The sequence below is a fragment of the Phyllobates terribilis genome, unplaced genomic scaffold (assembly GCF_046119375.1).
Source record: "Phyllobates terribilis strain yellow unplaced genomic scaffold, ASM4611937v1 Scaffold_29__1_contigs__length_15306474, whole genome shotgun sequence".
In the NCBI taxonomy this organism is placed as follows: Eukaryota; Metazoa; Chordata; class Amphibia; order Anura; family Dendrobatidae; genus Phyllobates; species Phyllobates terribilis.
The window spans coordinates 12,753,958-12,770,741 of NW_027362789.1; the positions used below are offsets into that span (position 1 = coordinate 12,753,958).

General features: G+C 44.3%; 1 protein-coding gene across 1 annotated transcript; it reads left to right on the plus strand.

The window, feature by feature from the left end:
• Positions 1–27: 27 nt before the first annotated feature.
• Positions 28–12,311, plus strand: LOC141178713 (uncharacterized). Its single transcript, XM_073660590.1, has 3 exons — positions 28–42; positions 356–446; positions 9,488–12,311. The coding sequence occupies exons 1-3, from the start codon at positions 28–30 to the stop codon at positions 10,885–10,887; spliced, it is 1,506 nt and encodes a 501-aa protein (XP_073516691.1). The 3' UTR covers positions 10,888–12,311.
• Positions 12,312–16,784: the final 4,473 nt, after the last annotated feature.

Below are 16,784 nucleotides of genomic sequence, written 5' to 3' on the forward strand. Positions count from 1 at the left end.
CGGCCTATAATTATCTGTATGTAAAGAATGAATTCAGTCCCTGTATGTGTTTCCTCCAGATCTATCCAGTAAGAGGACAACACCAGAGAGATGTCCCCGTCCTCTTCTTCCACAGGACTGTAAACAAGAAGATCCCAATGTTCCTCAGGATCATCAGGTAGATGGAGAGATGGTGTCATGAGATCTCCCCTATGGTGTGTAGACGGCTGTGAAGGTCTTGTGCTCAGTCTTGTTTTATCCACCAGTATTATATGTTTTATACTCGTGTAATGAGAGCGGTGGAGATGGCAGGATTAGAGCTGATCATAGATGGGACTTCTCCATCAGTCTGTGACTTTTACAATATTTGTTTCAGGGTGAAGATCTGACCCATATTAATACTACAGAGACATATGTGAGGGGTGATGAGTGGTGTAAAGAGGAGATTCCTACATATGACTACCCAGGTGAGTAGTAACCACTAAATGCAGAGAAGTCACAGATTCTTCTCAGTCACCGGCTGTGGCTGCTTTATCAGTTCGGTAGTCCGGCTGTATCACAATCGTGTGATCACCATTTTGCCGCTGGAGCATAACATTCTCCTCTATCTGAAAATGTTCAAATGACTTTGTGAATTGTAAAAGACCTTTTCTGTAGCACTTACAACCTGGAGGATCCACCTACTCCCTGGGATTAGAAGACGCTGACCGTTACCTGCCCAGATCTGTAAACTATAAAGCCAAATGTCAGCGTATGTAGAATGTGCTGACAAGTGAGAAAATCACTTGAAGAAAAATATTATGATGGGCCTGTAAGAGAAAGCGGAGGGTAATGATGCAATAACAGCAGAGTTTCCTTTTCAGCAGCAGAATGGAAGGAAGGGAGACACAGACATTACTAGCGGGTAGGCGGAGCCCACACAGGATAGAACACCTCAGATTACAAAAAAGTGTTGACCGGCCCCTCCAGCTTGGGCTCCTCCTACTCCAGCTCTCCAGTCTAAAATTTGAGGTCGCAGAGGATAGTCGCTGCTGGAGCAGCTCCTCAGAATTTTTTTTTATTTTTATCGGACAGAGACTTGGACCCCCCGTGGTCTAGAGGTCTCAGGGGTCTCAGCGCTGCTGGACCCCCACCCCTCCCCTGGCGGATCTGCATACCCTTTATGGTGGTCCCTGCGGAACCCTGCCGGCCCTGGGGGATGAGGGACGCTTCCCGGAGGAGACGCAAACCGCGCCATTGGGGTCCCTGCACGCTCCCTCCTGGGGGGAAGCTAAGGGCCACAGCGCCACAAATCCCTGGGGGTCCCTGTGGCGCTCAGCTGGGTGAGTACTCAGCATTTGTAAATGTGTTTGAGTGCTTCAGCGGCTTCTGCGGCGGCCGCTGTTACATGTATCGTTGGTGACTGTGTGTTTTTCGTCCGCAGGTGGATCCCTGCAGGACATGTGAAGCGGGGCAGGAGCGGAGAGCGGAGAAGTCGCGCGCCTTTTTGAATGCCGGCGGGGGGCGTGGCTTCGCGCCTTCCCGGTCTTTTCGCGGGCAGGTAGCGCTCTGAGCGCGCGCTTTCTCCTGTCCCTCCCCTTCTGGCTTCTCTTTTCACTGCGCGGCGGCCATTGCTGACGGCCTCCTCCGGCTCCTCACTCTCCTCTCCTCCCGTCAGAACCGAAGAAACACTGCACTGCGGCCAGCTGGGTGAGTCGCTTCTGCCTGTCAGGGCAGAAGCTTAACCTCCTCACCCCCTGCAGCTGCTACCTCATATAGAGGTTTTTTTGTCTGGGACTCGCACACCTCTTTCATTTAGCAGAGGTTGTGGGGAGTCTGCTGCATTAACCCCCTGGTAGGCGGTTAACCCTTAATTGGGGGACAGCTGGGGTAGCTCTCCCTGTAAGAGCCTTAACCCTTCAGCGTTCGTTTCTTTCCTTTTAGAAGCCACACTGTCCTAGTTACTGACAGGCTTAAGCCTGCTATATACTGTGTGAGGGCATGTCAGATCAGGGTCCAGGAGGCGCGGTCCGTCTCCCAGGTCCGCTACAGGATCAGTCTCGCGTATCTGACTAGCAGGAGTCCTCGACGGCGTCAAGTGCAGCGCAGGTCGGGGGACTCGGTGATGTTAAAATGGAGGCTCTCACTCGTTCTATTGATAGCCTGTCTGACCTTCTAGGTCATTGGGTGTCAGCTAGATCCCAACTGTCTTCTCATGGCAGGAAGCGCCACAGGCCGGTACTGTCCTCCCCGCGCAGCGACTCGGAGATCTCTGATGTGGAGGGTTCCCCTTCAAGCTCTGCTGGGGAGATGTCCGATTCGGATAAAGAGGATCGGCAGGGGCGCTCTGCCTCTCTTTTGGGCCGTGTGGATGCTTTTATTGGAGCTATGAGGGAGGCGTTACAGTTACCGGAGGAGGTAGCTAGACGCCCTGGTAAGTCGGCCCGGCTTTTTCAGGAGTCGCATAGGTCGCGGTCAACGTTACCATCTCTGGATGAACTTGATGGGGCAGTGGAGAAGGAACGCTTGTGTCCAGATAAGCGTTTTCAGGGGACACGGTTTTTTGAGGCACTGTATCCGTGTTCTACGGAGTCGATTGCTAATTGGATTCCTTCTCCTGAAGTGGATATCCCTTTATCCCAGCTTAGCAAATCTTCATTACTTCCTGTTAAAGGGAAGGCGAGTCTGCAGGATCCGCTGGACAGAAAAACGGAGATGGCGGCTAAATCCATCTACGAGGCCGCGGGTCATGGATTTAGAGCGGCTTTAGGAGCCATGTGTGCTGGTGAAGCTTCCCTGAGGTGGTTGGACCGCCTACGGACGGCGTGGCAAGATGGATCCCCGCTATCCGAGGTAGAAGGGCTTTTCAAGTTGTTGGAAGAGGCAGCGCGATATGGCAGAGATGCAGTTCTGGATACTACGTCACTGCTGTCCAGGGCGCAATCCTCGGCTGTCACAGTCAGAAGAGCACTGTGGCTTAAGCAGTGGACCGGAGACGCGGTTTCCAAGCAAGGTTTGCGGTGTTTAGCTTACAAGGGTGGTCAGCTGTTTGGGTCTGACCTCACGGAACTGATTGCGAAGGCCAAGGCAAAAGAAACGGCTTTACCGCAGCGTAGAGCTGTGGCTTCTGCGTCTGGCAAGTCTAGTGCCGGTAGTAGTCGGCGGCCCTTTCGGCCCAGGGGTCGGTTCGGTCAGCCCTCTTGGGGATCGGGTCGTCCCTCGTTTTCGGGAAAAAAGATCTCTCAGAAATCCCGCACTCCCTGGAAACAGAACTTCCATCAAGACAAACGGGAAGCTGACAAAAAGCCCACTAAGGCGGACTGACGCCAGGGTTTCACTCGAGTGGGGGGTCGCCTGCTCCAGTTCGAGCCGACTTGGGCGTCCCACGTTTCAGACGCCTGGATGACGCGGGTTGTGTCGGCAGGCTATTTCATAGAGTTTCTTTCTCGACCCCCGGACAGATTTTGCCAATCTCGCATTCCGTCAGAGCCCGAGCTAGCTACCGCTCTACGGCGGGAGGTCGATTCCCTTCTGCAGAATGGTGTGGTGGTGCCGGTTCCGCCGGAGGATTGGGGAAGGGGGTTTTACTCCAACCTCTTTGTGGTCCCCAAAAAGGAGGGCAAATTTCGCCCCATTCTGGATCTCAAAAAATTGAATCTGCATGTCCGGACCCGGAAATTCCGCATGGGGTCGCTTCGCTCAGTTGTGGCGGCTCTGTCGCAGAACAATTTTTTTAGTGTCAATCGACATTCGTGACGCTTATTTGCATATTCCCATCAGAAGGGCTCACCAGCGCTTCCTACGTTTTGCCATAGGTCAGGACCATTACCAGTTTGTGGCCCTGCCATTCGGGTTGGCATCAGCGCCCAGAGTTTTTACAAAAATTCTGGCGCCTCTCATGGCGATCCTTCGAAGGCAGGGGGTGACAATTCTTCCCTACTTAGACGACCTTTTGATTGTGGCGTCCACAGAGGAGGAGCCGGTGAGGGCTCGCAATCTATCCCTTCAGCTCCTGGAGGACTTCGGATGGCTAGTCAATTGGAAGAAGTCATCTTTGGAACCGTCGCAGTCAATCCTGTTTTTGGGGATGCACTTCGACACGGTACGGGCAGTGGTGTCCTTGCCTCCGGACAAGCAAGCAAGTCTTCGTCAACATGTACAGGTTATGAAGTCTTCGACAGCAATGTCCCTTCGAAGGTGTATGCGCCTTCTGGGTTTGATGGTGGCGTCAATGGAAGCGGTCCCGTTTGCTCAATTTCATTCCAGGGGTCTCCAAATGCTCATTCTGACCCGTTGGGATCGATCGCAAGCTTCGCTGGATCGCATTGTCATCATCTCCCACAGGGTGCGAGAGTCTCTAGGATGGTGGTTACATCCAGAAGCGTTATCCCAGGGGAAGTCCTTCCTCCTTCCGCGGTGGTCGGTCATAACCACCGATGCCAGTCTGACGGGCTGGGGGGGGGGTCTGGAACGATCTCTGGGTTCAGGGAGTATGGTCGTCAGAAGAGTCTGTCCTGCCGATCAACCTCCTGGAGTTGAGGGCGATTTTTCCTTTGCCTCCAACACTGGACGGTCCCTTTAAGCGGTCTGCCAGTCCGAGTGCAGACAGACAACGCGACGGCGGCCGCGTATATCAACCATCAAGGTGGGACGAGGAGCTCCAGGCTCATGATGGAGGTCTCTCGGATCATGGTATGGGCCGAAGCCAGGGTTCCAGCCATCTCCGCAATTCACATCCCAGGAGTCCAGAATATCACGGCGGACTTCCTCAGTCACGAGAAGGTGGATCCCAGAGAATGGAGTCTTCATCCGGAAGTTTTTGCACTACTGTGCTCCCGTTGGGGAACTCCCCAAGTGGATTTGATGGCATCCAGGTTCAACGCCAGGTTACCGACGTTCATGTCCAGGTACAAGGACCCGGAGGCTGTGGCGGTGGATGCTCTAGTGGCTCCGTGGGACCAATTCGAGCTGATCTATGTGTTTCCGCCGATATCCTTACTTCCTCTGGTGTTACGTCGGATCAAACTGGAGAGAGTCTCGGCTATGTTGGTGGCCCCAGATTGGCCAAGGAGGACGTGGTTCTCAACGCTGGTGTCGCTTCTGGCAGTGCCTCCGCTTCCACTTCCACTTCGCCCGGACCTGTTAACCCAGGGGCCCATTCGTCATCCGGACCTGAAGTCTCTGCGTTTGACGGCGTGGCTCTTGAGACCGAAATCTTGACCCGTCAAGGATTTTCAGCCGAAGTCATTGCCACTCTGCGAGCGGCCAGAGGTACTGCTACCACTAGGATTTATCACAAGACTTGGGAAGCCTTCTTCTCGTGGTGTTCCGGTTCTTCAAGGAACCCGAGGATTTTTTCCATTCCCAATTTGTTGGCCTTTTTGCAGTATGGGCTGGACAAGGGTTTGGCAGTTAGCACCCTGAAGGGTCAGGTTTCCGCTCTATCCTTGCTGTTTCGGAAGGCTATCGCCTCGCGTAGGGACGTACGTTCCTTTTTTCGCGGGGTAATCCGTCAGTTTCCGCCGCGGAAGGCACTTGTGACTCCTTGGCGGCTCAATCTTGTCTTGGAGGCTCTTCAACATGGGCCTTTTGAGCCTATGGACTCTGTTAGCCTTTCATTGCTTTCCTGGAAGGTTGCCTTCCTGGTGGCGGTCACCTCTTTGAGAAGGGTTTCTGAGTTGGCGGCTCTTTCTTGCTCGCCTCCTTTTCTGGAGTTTCACCCGGATCGTGTAGTGCTTCGCACACGGGGCGACTTTCTACCTAAGGTGGTGTCACAATTTCATGTTAACCTGGATATTGTGTTGCCCTCGCTCTGTCCAGAGCCGAGGAATGCGAAGGAACGGGCCTTGCACACATTGGATTTGGTGCGGGCTTTAAAGTTCTATTTGTCTATTACTCAAGGTTTTCGGAAGTCGGACTCACTTTTTGTGATTCCAGCAGGTCGTCGTCGTGGTCAACGAGCTTCCAAGGACACTATAGCTCGATGGATTCGGTCGGCCATTTTAGAAGCTTACCGATTTAAGGGCGAGCCTTGCCCAATTAAGATTCGAGCTCACTCCACGAGAGCTGTGAGTTCATCGTGGGCTTTTCATCAAGGGGCCTCGGCAGCTCAACTCTGCCGGGCGGCTACCTGGCGCTCCATCCACACTTTTACAAAGTTTTATAAGGTTTACGTCAGTGCTTCCGCGGATGCGGCCTTAGGACGTAGGGTCCTGCAGGCGGCTGTAGTTTAGGTTATCTCCTTAACTTGTGTTTAGCGCTGGTTGCGCATTTATCTAAGTTGTTGGGAATCTGCCTCTGTTGTTTTTTTCCCACCCTTAATTTCTGGACTGCTTTGAGACGTCCCACTAGTAATGTCTGTGTCTCCCTTCCTTCCTTTCTGCTGCTGAAAGACTGATTTTGGTAAGAACTTACCTGTAAAATCCTTTTCAGCGAAGGAAGGAAGGGAGACACAGCTCCCTCCCATGGCAGAAGTGTGTTGTTGTGTTTTCAGATGCGGCGTGACCCTTCTCTGATGGCGGTTATCTGGGCTGGGGTCGGCGCTCTAAGGCTCTGTTCCAGCATTGCCAGCTCATCGCAGTGGTCAGGTCCAGTGAGTAGTACCTGGGACTGTGTGTTTTTTTCTGTTATATGCATAACCTGTCTTCTTGCTTTTTTCTAAGTTTTTCAGAAGGGGTTGTGTTGCTCCGCTGGTGTTAATTGCTCTTCCTTAGCTTGTGTACGGATTGGAGAGCTGGAGTAGGAGGAGCCCAAGCTGGAGGGGCCGGTCAACACTTTTTTGTAATCTGAGGTGTTCTATCCTGTGTGGGCTCCGCCTACCCACTAGTAATGTCTGTGTCTCCCTTCCTTCGCTGAAAAGGATTTTACAGGTAAGTTCTTACCAAAATCCGTCTTTATCTAAACTTTAAAATTTATTTTAAATCTAACTTCAAACAGGATTGTGATAAACTATACAGAAAACATTACACCTGTGCATGATATATCTCTAAGCTGTGCGTGGCTGATGGCTGTAATATACATTTATTCCCGCCTGCAGGAGATGTGTTGGCTCCAGCCCTGGTTTCATGGATTCACTCCACGTCATAAATTCCATTATGTTTTCGATCCTAAGGAATTCAGATTACTGCACAATCTCACCCTGAAATGGGGGCGATAATACTTTCTCTAAACTCCAGTTTAGTGTTGGAGGTCTCCCTCCAAACATATGTTGTTGTTGGGGATCTAACATAGAATACTTTTTTTTTTTTTTTTTTTTAACAGGTTGTGGTGGGATCGGCCGGCCTCACTTATGTGAGACTCTAATACCCTGGTAGTCTTTGAAAAAAGATCTCCATTGCTTTTTCAAAACGTCCGAGATCTAAATTTAAGACGCCTCAGTTCTGCACTATTATAAAAAGTTCTCTTTGAATGTCTATTTTTTTCTTCTTGAAACTCATCTGATAGAAAATATTGTCCCTTATAATAGTTTAGATTGCCAAGAGCCACCGAGCCCCATACTCTAATTACCCCAGAGAGGTTTCACCACTAGTTACTCATTTATTACTGATGAAGACTGTTGAGTTTGATCATTTCAGTAGATGTGTTATTGTCTATAGTCACAGTTTTTGACTACAGTAGTTAGTGCCCAAAATACTCTGATTTAACCCCTTCCCGCAGCCAGTTTTGTGTTGTTAATCAGGTCTCATTTTTCAGATCTGACGTGTATAACTTTATGTGGTGATAACTTTGAGATTCTTCACAAATGATAATAGGAAACCAATGGACCTTACAAATAATATTCCAACTTCTCTTGAATCTGACGATCCCCTATATACGGTTGTACACTACTGTCTGGGCACATGGCAGGTTAAGAAGGGAAGGAGCGCCATTTAGCTGTTTGAATGCAGATCTTGCTGGAATAGTTTACAGACACAATGTATTGGGGGCACTGTTCATGGTCACCTGACATCTAAAAAGATGGCTACCACGAACAGGCTTGGCGCTATCTACTCCATTTTCTAGATCCCACCATTTAACCCCTCTACATGGATCTGGACTTACACAGAGACCCCTAGGCTTGGGCCATGGTGTTACCTGATGTTCTGTGGTGTGAGATGGCAAGAAGAATAGTCAGGTAGCCGGGTCAGAACATGGAGGTCAGAGAAAATACAAAATCAGAAGACACAAGAGTAGTCAGTAAACGGGCCGGGATCACAACAGGAAACAAATACACAAGCCGGGAGCTGAGCACAGAGGACTGAACCAGAGGAGAACAAGGCTGTATCTGGCAGCTTCCGGCAATATGCTTCCAGCTTTAGTAGGGTGTGGTGTTTTCCAATTGGCTGAAGTAGATTACTTCAGCTGGACTGCTCACACACCCATATTGCCAGACAGGATGGTTCAACAGGTCACAGGCACCCGAATCCTAATGGCTGGACAGAGCCTGCACCGCCCAGAGCTTCTGGTTCTGACGTCTCCTCCATCACCAGCACCGCCTGCAGGATGAATAAGGCGGCTTCTGGTGACAGAAGCTGACATCGCAGGAGAAGATCCCAGAGGAGATGGGACACACCATTTGCAGAAGCCGTAATATGACAAAATGTCAGAAAACCAAAGCAGTAGAAATCCCCATAAAGTGACTTCATTTTGGAAATTATAACTCTCAGTGAATTAATCTATAGGAGTTTTGATTATTTTGACTCCACAGTCACTTTCTGAAAATTAGCACTCAGTGGATGTTGGAGAGAAAAAATTGCACATTGGCCATTTTTTACCAAACGCATAGTGCCCAGATTGAGCTCCAGGAGACACACACCTTAAATTAAGTGGGTTCCTCTCACTATAGTATTGCCAAATACATGGATGCTAAATGTTGTTTGGACGCAGAAGCGAGTGGGGGATTTGACTGGATTGGTTTATGGAAGCCATGTTGATTCTAAAGAGCCTTTGAGAATCTAATAATGTGGAATCCTCTGTTTGACTTGAGTGGGGACTTGTTTTTTGTGAGATGAGTAGAAGTTTTTATTGGTATTATTTTTGCCTACATAACATTTTTTGATGGCTTCTTATTCCATATTTTGGAGGCAGAATGAACAAACAGTTGGACACCACGCTCTACTGGTTCATCCTATGAGGTTTTCTATTAGACTGTGAACTGTCATTCTGTCAATAACTTCCCATTTCTACAGACATTTTAAGTACAATTATCACAAGAATCCCACTGAAAAATACCACTTCTAAATCAATCTAAACAAACACATCCCTGGGCTACATGCTAATCCAGGGAAATGAAGAGATATATGGGCAAGTTTAAAAATCAATTTTATTAGACACAAATCTAAAAAATAGAGGAATATTTAAAATCCTCTATTTTTTTAGATTTGTGTCTAATAAAATAGATTTTTAAACTTGCGCATATATCTCTTCATTTCCCTGGATTAGCATGTAGCCCAGGGATCTGATTGTTTAGACATTTTAAGTAGAAATGTTAAAAAATATAAATTTCAAGGATATTTTATTCAAAATTAATAATTGTTTTTTTTCTTGGCAGATGACTGTACCGGGAGATCAGAGGGACAAGAGATTTTTAAATTGGATGATCTTGAGATCCCACAGGATACAATTGAAGTGAATGCCATTACTTCTTCTATGAAACAGGTCCTGTCTTCTGATTCATTACCGACTACTAAGGAAAATCAAAATAAAATAAGCATTACAAAACAAACTGCTCCTAAAGCAAAGAAGCCATTTCCACATTCAGAAAATGGAAATAGTTTTACCCTCGAAAAGTCTATTCTTAAACATCAAAAAATACACACAGCGGACAATAGATTTTTTTATTCCAAATATGGAAAATGTTTTAACCAGAAATCAGTTTTTGTTAATCACCAGAGAAGTCACACAGGGGAGAAGCCTTATTCATGTTCAGAATGTGGGAAATGTTTTAAGCGGAAATCAGATCTTGTTCGTCACCAGAGAACTCACACAGGGGAGAAGCCTTTTTCATGTTCAGAATGTGGGAAATGTTTTAACCGGAAAGCGCATCTTGATAGCCACCAAAAAGTACACACAGGGGAGAAGCCTTTTTCATGTTCAGAATGTGGGAAATGTTGTAACCAGAAATCAGATCTTGTTCGTCACCAGAAAACTCACACAGGGGAGAAGCCTTTTTTATGTTCAGAATGTGGGAAATGTTTTAACCAGAAAATACATCTTAATAAACACCAGAGAACCCACACAGGGGAGAAGCCTTTTTCCTGTTCAGAATGTGGGAAATGTTTTTACCAGAAAACAAATCTTGTTAATCACCAGGGAACTCACACAGGGGAGAAGCCTTTTTCATGTTCAGAATGTGGGAAATGTTGTAATCAGAAATCAGATCTTGTTCGTCACCAGAGAACTCACACAGGGGAGAAGCCTTTTTCATGTTCAGAATGTGGGAAATGTTTTAACCGGAAAGCGCATCTTGATAGCCACCAAAAAATACACACAGGGGAGAAGCCTTTTTCATGTTCAGAATGTGGGAAATGTTGTAACCAGAAATCAGATCTTGTTCGTCACCAGAAAACTCACACAGGGGAGAAGCCTTTTTTATGTTCAGAATGTGGGAAATGTTTTAACCAGAAAATACATCTTAATAAACACCAGAGAACCCACACAGGGGAGAAGCCTTTTTCCTGTTCAGAATGTGGGAAATGTTTTAACCGGAAAGCGCATCTTGATAGCCACCAAAAAATACACACAGGGGAGAAGCCTTTTTCATGTTCAGAATGTGGGAAATGTTTTAACCAGAAATCAGATCTTGTTCGTCACCAGAGAACTCACACAGGGGAGAAGCCTTTTTCCTGTTCAGAATGTGGGAAATGTTTTAACCGGAAAACGCACCTTGATAGCCACCAAAAAATACACACAGGGGAGAAGCCTTTTTCATATTCAGAATGTGGGAAATGATTTAACCAGAAATCAAATCTTGTTAATCACCAAAGAACTCACACAGGGGAGAAGCCTTTTTCATGTTTAGAATGTGGGAAATGTTTTAATCGTAAAATGATTCTTGATAGTCACAAGAGAACCCACACAGGGGAGAAGCCTTTTTCATGTTTAGAATATGGGAAATGTTTTACCCTTAAATCAGCTTTGATTAAGCACCAGAGAATTCACACAGGGGAGAAGCCTTTTTTCTGTTCAGAATGTGGGAAATGATTTAACCAGTAATCAGATCTTGTTAATCACCAAAGAACTCACACAAGGGAGAAGCCTTTTTCATGTTTAGAATGTGGGAAATGTTTTAATCGTAAAATGATTCTTGATAGTCACAAGAGAATTCACACAGGGGAGAAGCCTTTTTCGTGATCTTTTTTTTTTAATCCAATTCACTTCTGAGATTTTTTTCACTAGTTTTTTTTTTTTGACAAAACAAGAAACCAGTACATACAATAATCAAATAACATACCATAGGATGACATACATGCATCTCTCCTGTATATCCTTTCAGTTTGCCCATTACCATCTGATAACTTGCAGTCACTATATCTTACAATTAACATTTCACATTCTTGAAATCTTTTATATAACCATAATATTGTAATAAACATTACAATCCTATACACATATAGGTGTGCTATATTACCCATACCACATGTGTATTGGAATTCCTTAACATTACAATGAAACATTAGACTTCGCCAATACCCCCCTTCCCCTATAAGTCAAATTGTCTCTCCAACAATAACCCCCTTGATGGCATTCCAGGTGTATCCAACCAAAAGCCCCATATTTTCTCAAATGTATTCATTGAGTTTCGTTTTATATATACCCCTTTTTCTAATCTGATAATATTATTTATCCTATTTTTGAGTTCACTAATTTCTGGAGGTGAGGGGTTAATCCGTTTGAATGCAATATGTTTCCTAGCTTGAAATAAAATATGTGAAATCCTAATGAAATTGGGTCAAATTCCATATCATCCTCTAATATACCTAATAGGCATTTTTGGGGTCTGGTTGAATATCTATTTTATATACCCTCTTTATAATAGACAGAACTCCTTTCCAGTATTTACTTATCTCCCGGCATTCCCATAGCGGATGTAATAGGCCCGCAGCATCCATGTTACATCTTGGACATTCAGCAGCAGTCCGGTATCCTATGTTACATAGGAATCTAGGCGTCTTATATTTCCTGTGTATTAATATGATCTGGGAGAATCTCTGACCCTCATGTAAAGATAATTGGGGAACCAGTTCTAATACCGCTCTCCATTGATCCTCAGTAGTGTTGAGCGAGTATGTTCTATTAACCCTTTCGCCGAGTATGCTCGGGCCGAGCTCCGAGTATTTATAGCTACTCGGTGATATGGTTGAATCGCTCCTGTGTGCATGATTTGCGACTGTTTGACAGTTTTGTTACATGGGAGGAATGTCTATTTCTTACACATTCCTCACATGTAATAAAGCTGTCAAACAGTCGCAAATCATGCACACGGGAGCGATTCAACCATATCACCGAGCAGCTGTAAATACTCGGACAGAACTTACTCGCTCAACACTAATCCTCAGAAATTGAACCTATATCTCCAGCCATTTTTGTCTAGCTGCAGAAGGAAATTTTTTAAAATAATTATCAAGAAGGACTCAGTAAATATCAGAAATACGACCCTTAGTATTTCCCTTCTCTAATACCAACTTAACAAAAGTATTATTTTCTACCCAAAAGGGCGTCCATCTTGATTGTGCATTAAATGAATGACGAAACTATAGATATTTATACAATTGTTTATTTGTCAACCAAAATTGATCAAAGCACTTAAGTATCCCTTCACACAATATGTTTTATATCGTATATATTCCTTTATCCACCCAACTCCGGAATCCCTCTAATTTATAGACCTCTGCATATTTATTATTAAACCATATAGGTGTAGATTCATTGCAGTCTCCTATTTCCATTATATCTCTACCCCTATCCCAGACCTTGTAGAGTAGAGCAAGTGTAGGGTATAGTGATTTCTTGTGTGCGAGGTCATTCAGTTCCACTATATGAATAGGAATATTCCACGGTGTTCCTGAGGTAATTAACCCCTTAATACTATTTGGGTTTGCAGCGCTTTGCCACCCACCCAAATGTTGCAATATAATATATTAGTGCGTTAGGAATCGCCAATCCACCAGATTCCTCGTCACTTTGTAGATATTCACATTTTATCCTAGACGATTTCTTTTTCCATATAAGAGAATGAAACTTGCTATGAATTTTCTGAAAATGGGAATTATGGATCCAAATAGGGGCATTATGCAGAATGTATAAGAGTTGGGGCATCAATATCATTTTTAATAAGTTCCCTCTTCCTACAGCTGATAATGGTAATCTCCACCACACATCGATTTTCTTTTTATACTTTTCCAGAAGAAGATATAGATTCAGTACAATGTAATCCGGAGATCTTATTGTTATACTTATACCAAGGTATTAGAATTTCTCAACCCTTTGTATTCGTGTATGTTCTAATATGCTGGAATCAGGGATATCATCACATGGTAGAATAACCGACTTATCCCAATTAATGGACAGGCCTGACCATTCACCAAACTCTCCAATAATGTTCAGAATAGGATCAATAGACTTCTGGATATCACCTACAGTAGAAACCAGAAGTTTCCATACACTATATAAAAAGACACATATGATGTTTTTCTCAATATCTGACATGAAATCAGAATAAACCTTTCCGGTTTTAGGTCAATTAGGATTACCATAATTTATAATATTTGCCAAATGCCAGAATAATGAGAGAGAGAGAATGTTTTATGGCATTTTTATTACTTACTGCAAAGTCAAAAGTTTACATACATTTCATTAGTATTTGGTAACATTGCCCTTAGGCTGCGTGCCCAATATGCGTTTTTCAAGCATTTTTGCAGCGGAATTTCCACAGCGAAAACGCTTACAAAATGCTTGGTAATACGTGCCCCATGGTCCCCATTATCATTGCGGAAAAATACACACCATATCCATTAATTTTGCGGACACGCAGCGTAATTGCCGCCATTGACTTGCATTGAATCGCTTACTACTCGCATCACTACATGTGCACATGCGGATCTTAAGCAATTCAATGTGCGGATGGTACCCGGGTCTGGAGAAGATGAGACTCTCCTCCTAATCCAGGTACCATAGTACCTGTTAAAAAAAGAATTTAAAATAAAAAATAAATATTATGTTTACCTTCCGATGGCCCCCGGTCTCCTGTACAATGCGTCCGGTCAGTTGTACGGCTCGCAATGGTGTAAAAGGACCTGCGGTGATGTCATTTAGTCATGTGACAGGTCACGCGACCGCTGACGTCAGCGGTCGTGTGACCTGTCACATGACTAAATGATGTCACCGCAGGTCCTTTTACACCATTGCGAACTGTACAAGATACCGGACGCATCGGAGGAAAGACCGGGGGCCATCGGAAGGTAAGTATAATGTTTGTTTTTTATTTTTTACCATTTTTATTCTTTTTTTTAACTATTAACTTGGTCACACTATATAAATCCATACCGGTTGCATGGATTTATATAGTGTGACCAAGTTGTCAAGCACTTTCCAAGTGATGCTAAAATCTCTTGGAAAAGCGCTTGATAACCCGCATGCAGAAATGCATACAAAAACTCTTGACAAACGCTTCTACCTGACATGAAAAATGCATGTAAAATTCACATGCATTTTTCCTGCCAGGGAGATGCGGAAAAAATTTGCAGCATTTCTGCATTGTGGGCACTTAGCCTTAAACTGAATGACTTGGGTCAAACGTTTGGGATATCCTTCCACAAGCTTCTCACAATAGTTGGTCGGAATTTGGGCCCATTCCTCCTGACAAAACTGGTGTAAGTGATCCAGGTTTATAGGTCACCTTGCTCATACCTGCTTTTTCAGCTTTGCTCATAAATCTTCAATAGGATTGAGATCAGGGCTTTGTGATGGCCACTCCAAAACATTGACTTTGCTATCCTTAAGCCACTTTGTTACCATTTTGGCAGTATGCTTTCGGTCATTGTCCATTTGGAAGACCCATTTCTGCCCAAGCTTTAACTTCCTGGCTGATGTTTCAGATGTTGCTTCAGTATTGCTACATAATGTTCTTTTCTCATGATGCCATCTATTTTATGAAGTGCACCAGTCCCTCCTGCAGCAAAACAAACCAACAACATGATGCTGACACCCTCGTGTTTCACAGTTGGGATGGTGTTCTTAGGCATCCAAGCTTCTTCCTTTTTCTTCCAAACGCAACAATGGTCATTATGTCCAAAAAGTTCAATTTTAGTTTCATCAGACCACGGGACATGTCTCCAAAAATTAAGGTCTGTGTTCCTGTGTGCATTTGCAAACATTAATCTGCCTTTTTTATGTTTCTTTTGGAGTAATGGCGTCTTCCTGGCAGAGTGGCCTTTCAGCCCATGTTGATACAGTACTCGTTTCATGGTGGATATTGACACAATCTTACCAGCTTCCGCTGTAAAGGACATATCGATATCCACGCTATAATTACTTTTATAGTTACTTCATTTTTGCTGCTTGCTAAAATCATGTTATTATTCTTTGCATAGCATACATTCTTTCCTTCTTTCCTCTTGTTTCACATGCAATTATGATCCTGATGAATAATCTCTGTAATAATGTAAAACAATCTATTTGCCAGGGCCTTTGCAATAATTTTAGTGTCTACCGATAGAAGAAAAAAGGGACGATATGACAGCAGGTCTTTCCCTGGTTTCAAAAGGATCACTACAATTGCCTCATTCGTAGATTTTGGTATGTGACCCTATTCTAATGCTTCATTAAAAGTATCTCATAGTTTAGGGATTAGGAGATCCTTATATTTTTTTAAAAACTCATGACAGTCCATCAGAGCCGGGTGCCTTATCATTAGCAAGGGACTGTAATGCATCCTCAAGATCAGACATTGTCAGTGGATTTCCTGGGAGCTACTTTCCTCTTTAAACTTAGGTAATTTTTTATCCTCAAGAAACAATCCAAGTTCATCCTCATTTCCTCTAAATCTTGATTCATAAATATTAGAATAGTAAGTATGAAAGGCATTTAGCACATTATTGTTTCCTGTTGTGGTGTCTCTATTTTCCGTGACCTAAGATGGACCCTCCTGTGATTTATCTACGGTATAAAGAAGATGCTCCACACTTTCCCCCTGTTAAAAATATTTTTCTTTGTAAAGAACTGCTTGTTTTCTGCCTTAGAGATAAGATGATCATGAAATAATCTCTGAGCTGCCTCTTACTCCCGGCCATTACCAGCTGATGGGTTTAGGGTGTATTGCACCTCAGCCTGTTGCTCCCCATTTTGGAAATCTTGTGTGAATTATTTAGTTTTAGCTTTGTATCTAATAATATCTCTTATAAGTGTTCCTCTACCATAGGCCTTCATGGCCTCCCATAGTTTTATTATTATTATTTTTTTAAAACATTTTATTGTTTTTATTGTAAAGATAATTCAAAACACATCCAAACATAAACACAAGAAAAAATCAATCCAAATGGGTCTTGCTGTTGATTCTTGAGCTTTCAGCCATATGTTGTGACATGGATCAATCCTTCCTTTCTAATTTGTTCTTATTCTCATCCTCCTTCCTTTCCCTGATCTACATGCTATTCATTATTAATCTTTGTCTAACCATTTCACACCTTTATGCAAGTTGGTTTCTCATTATGTGTTCTAATATCTATTACTTTTCCCAATAGATTCTTATGTATCAAACAATATTTGCAGAATCATCTGTTGGGTCTTGTAGTTTTCCTAGGGACCCTCTCAATGTTTCAGTGTGACACCAAACAGAGTTAACAAACGGC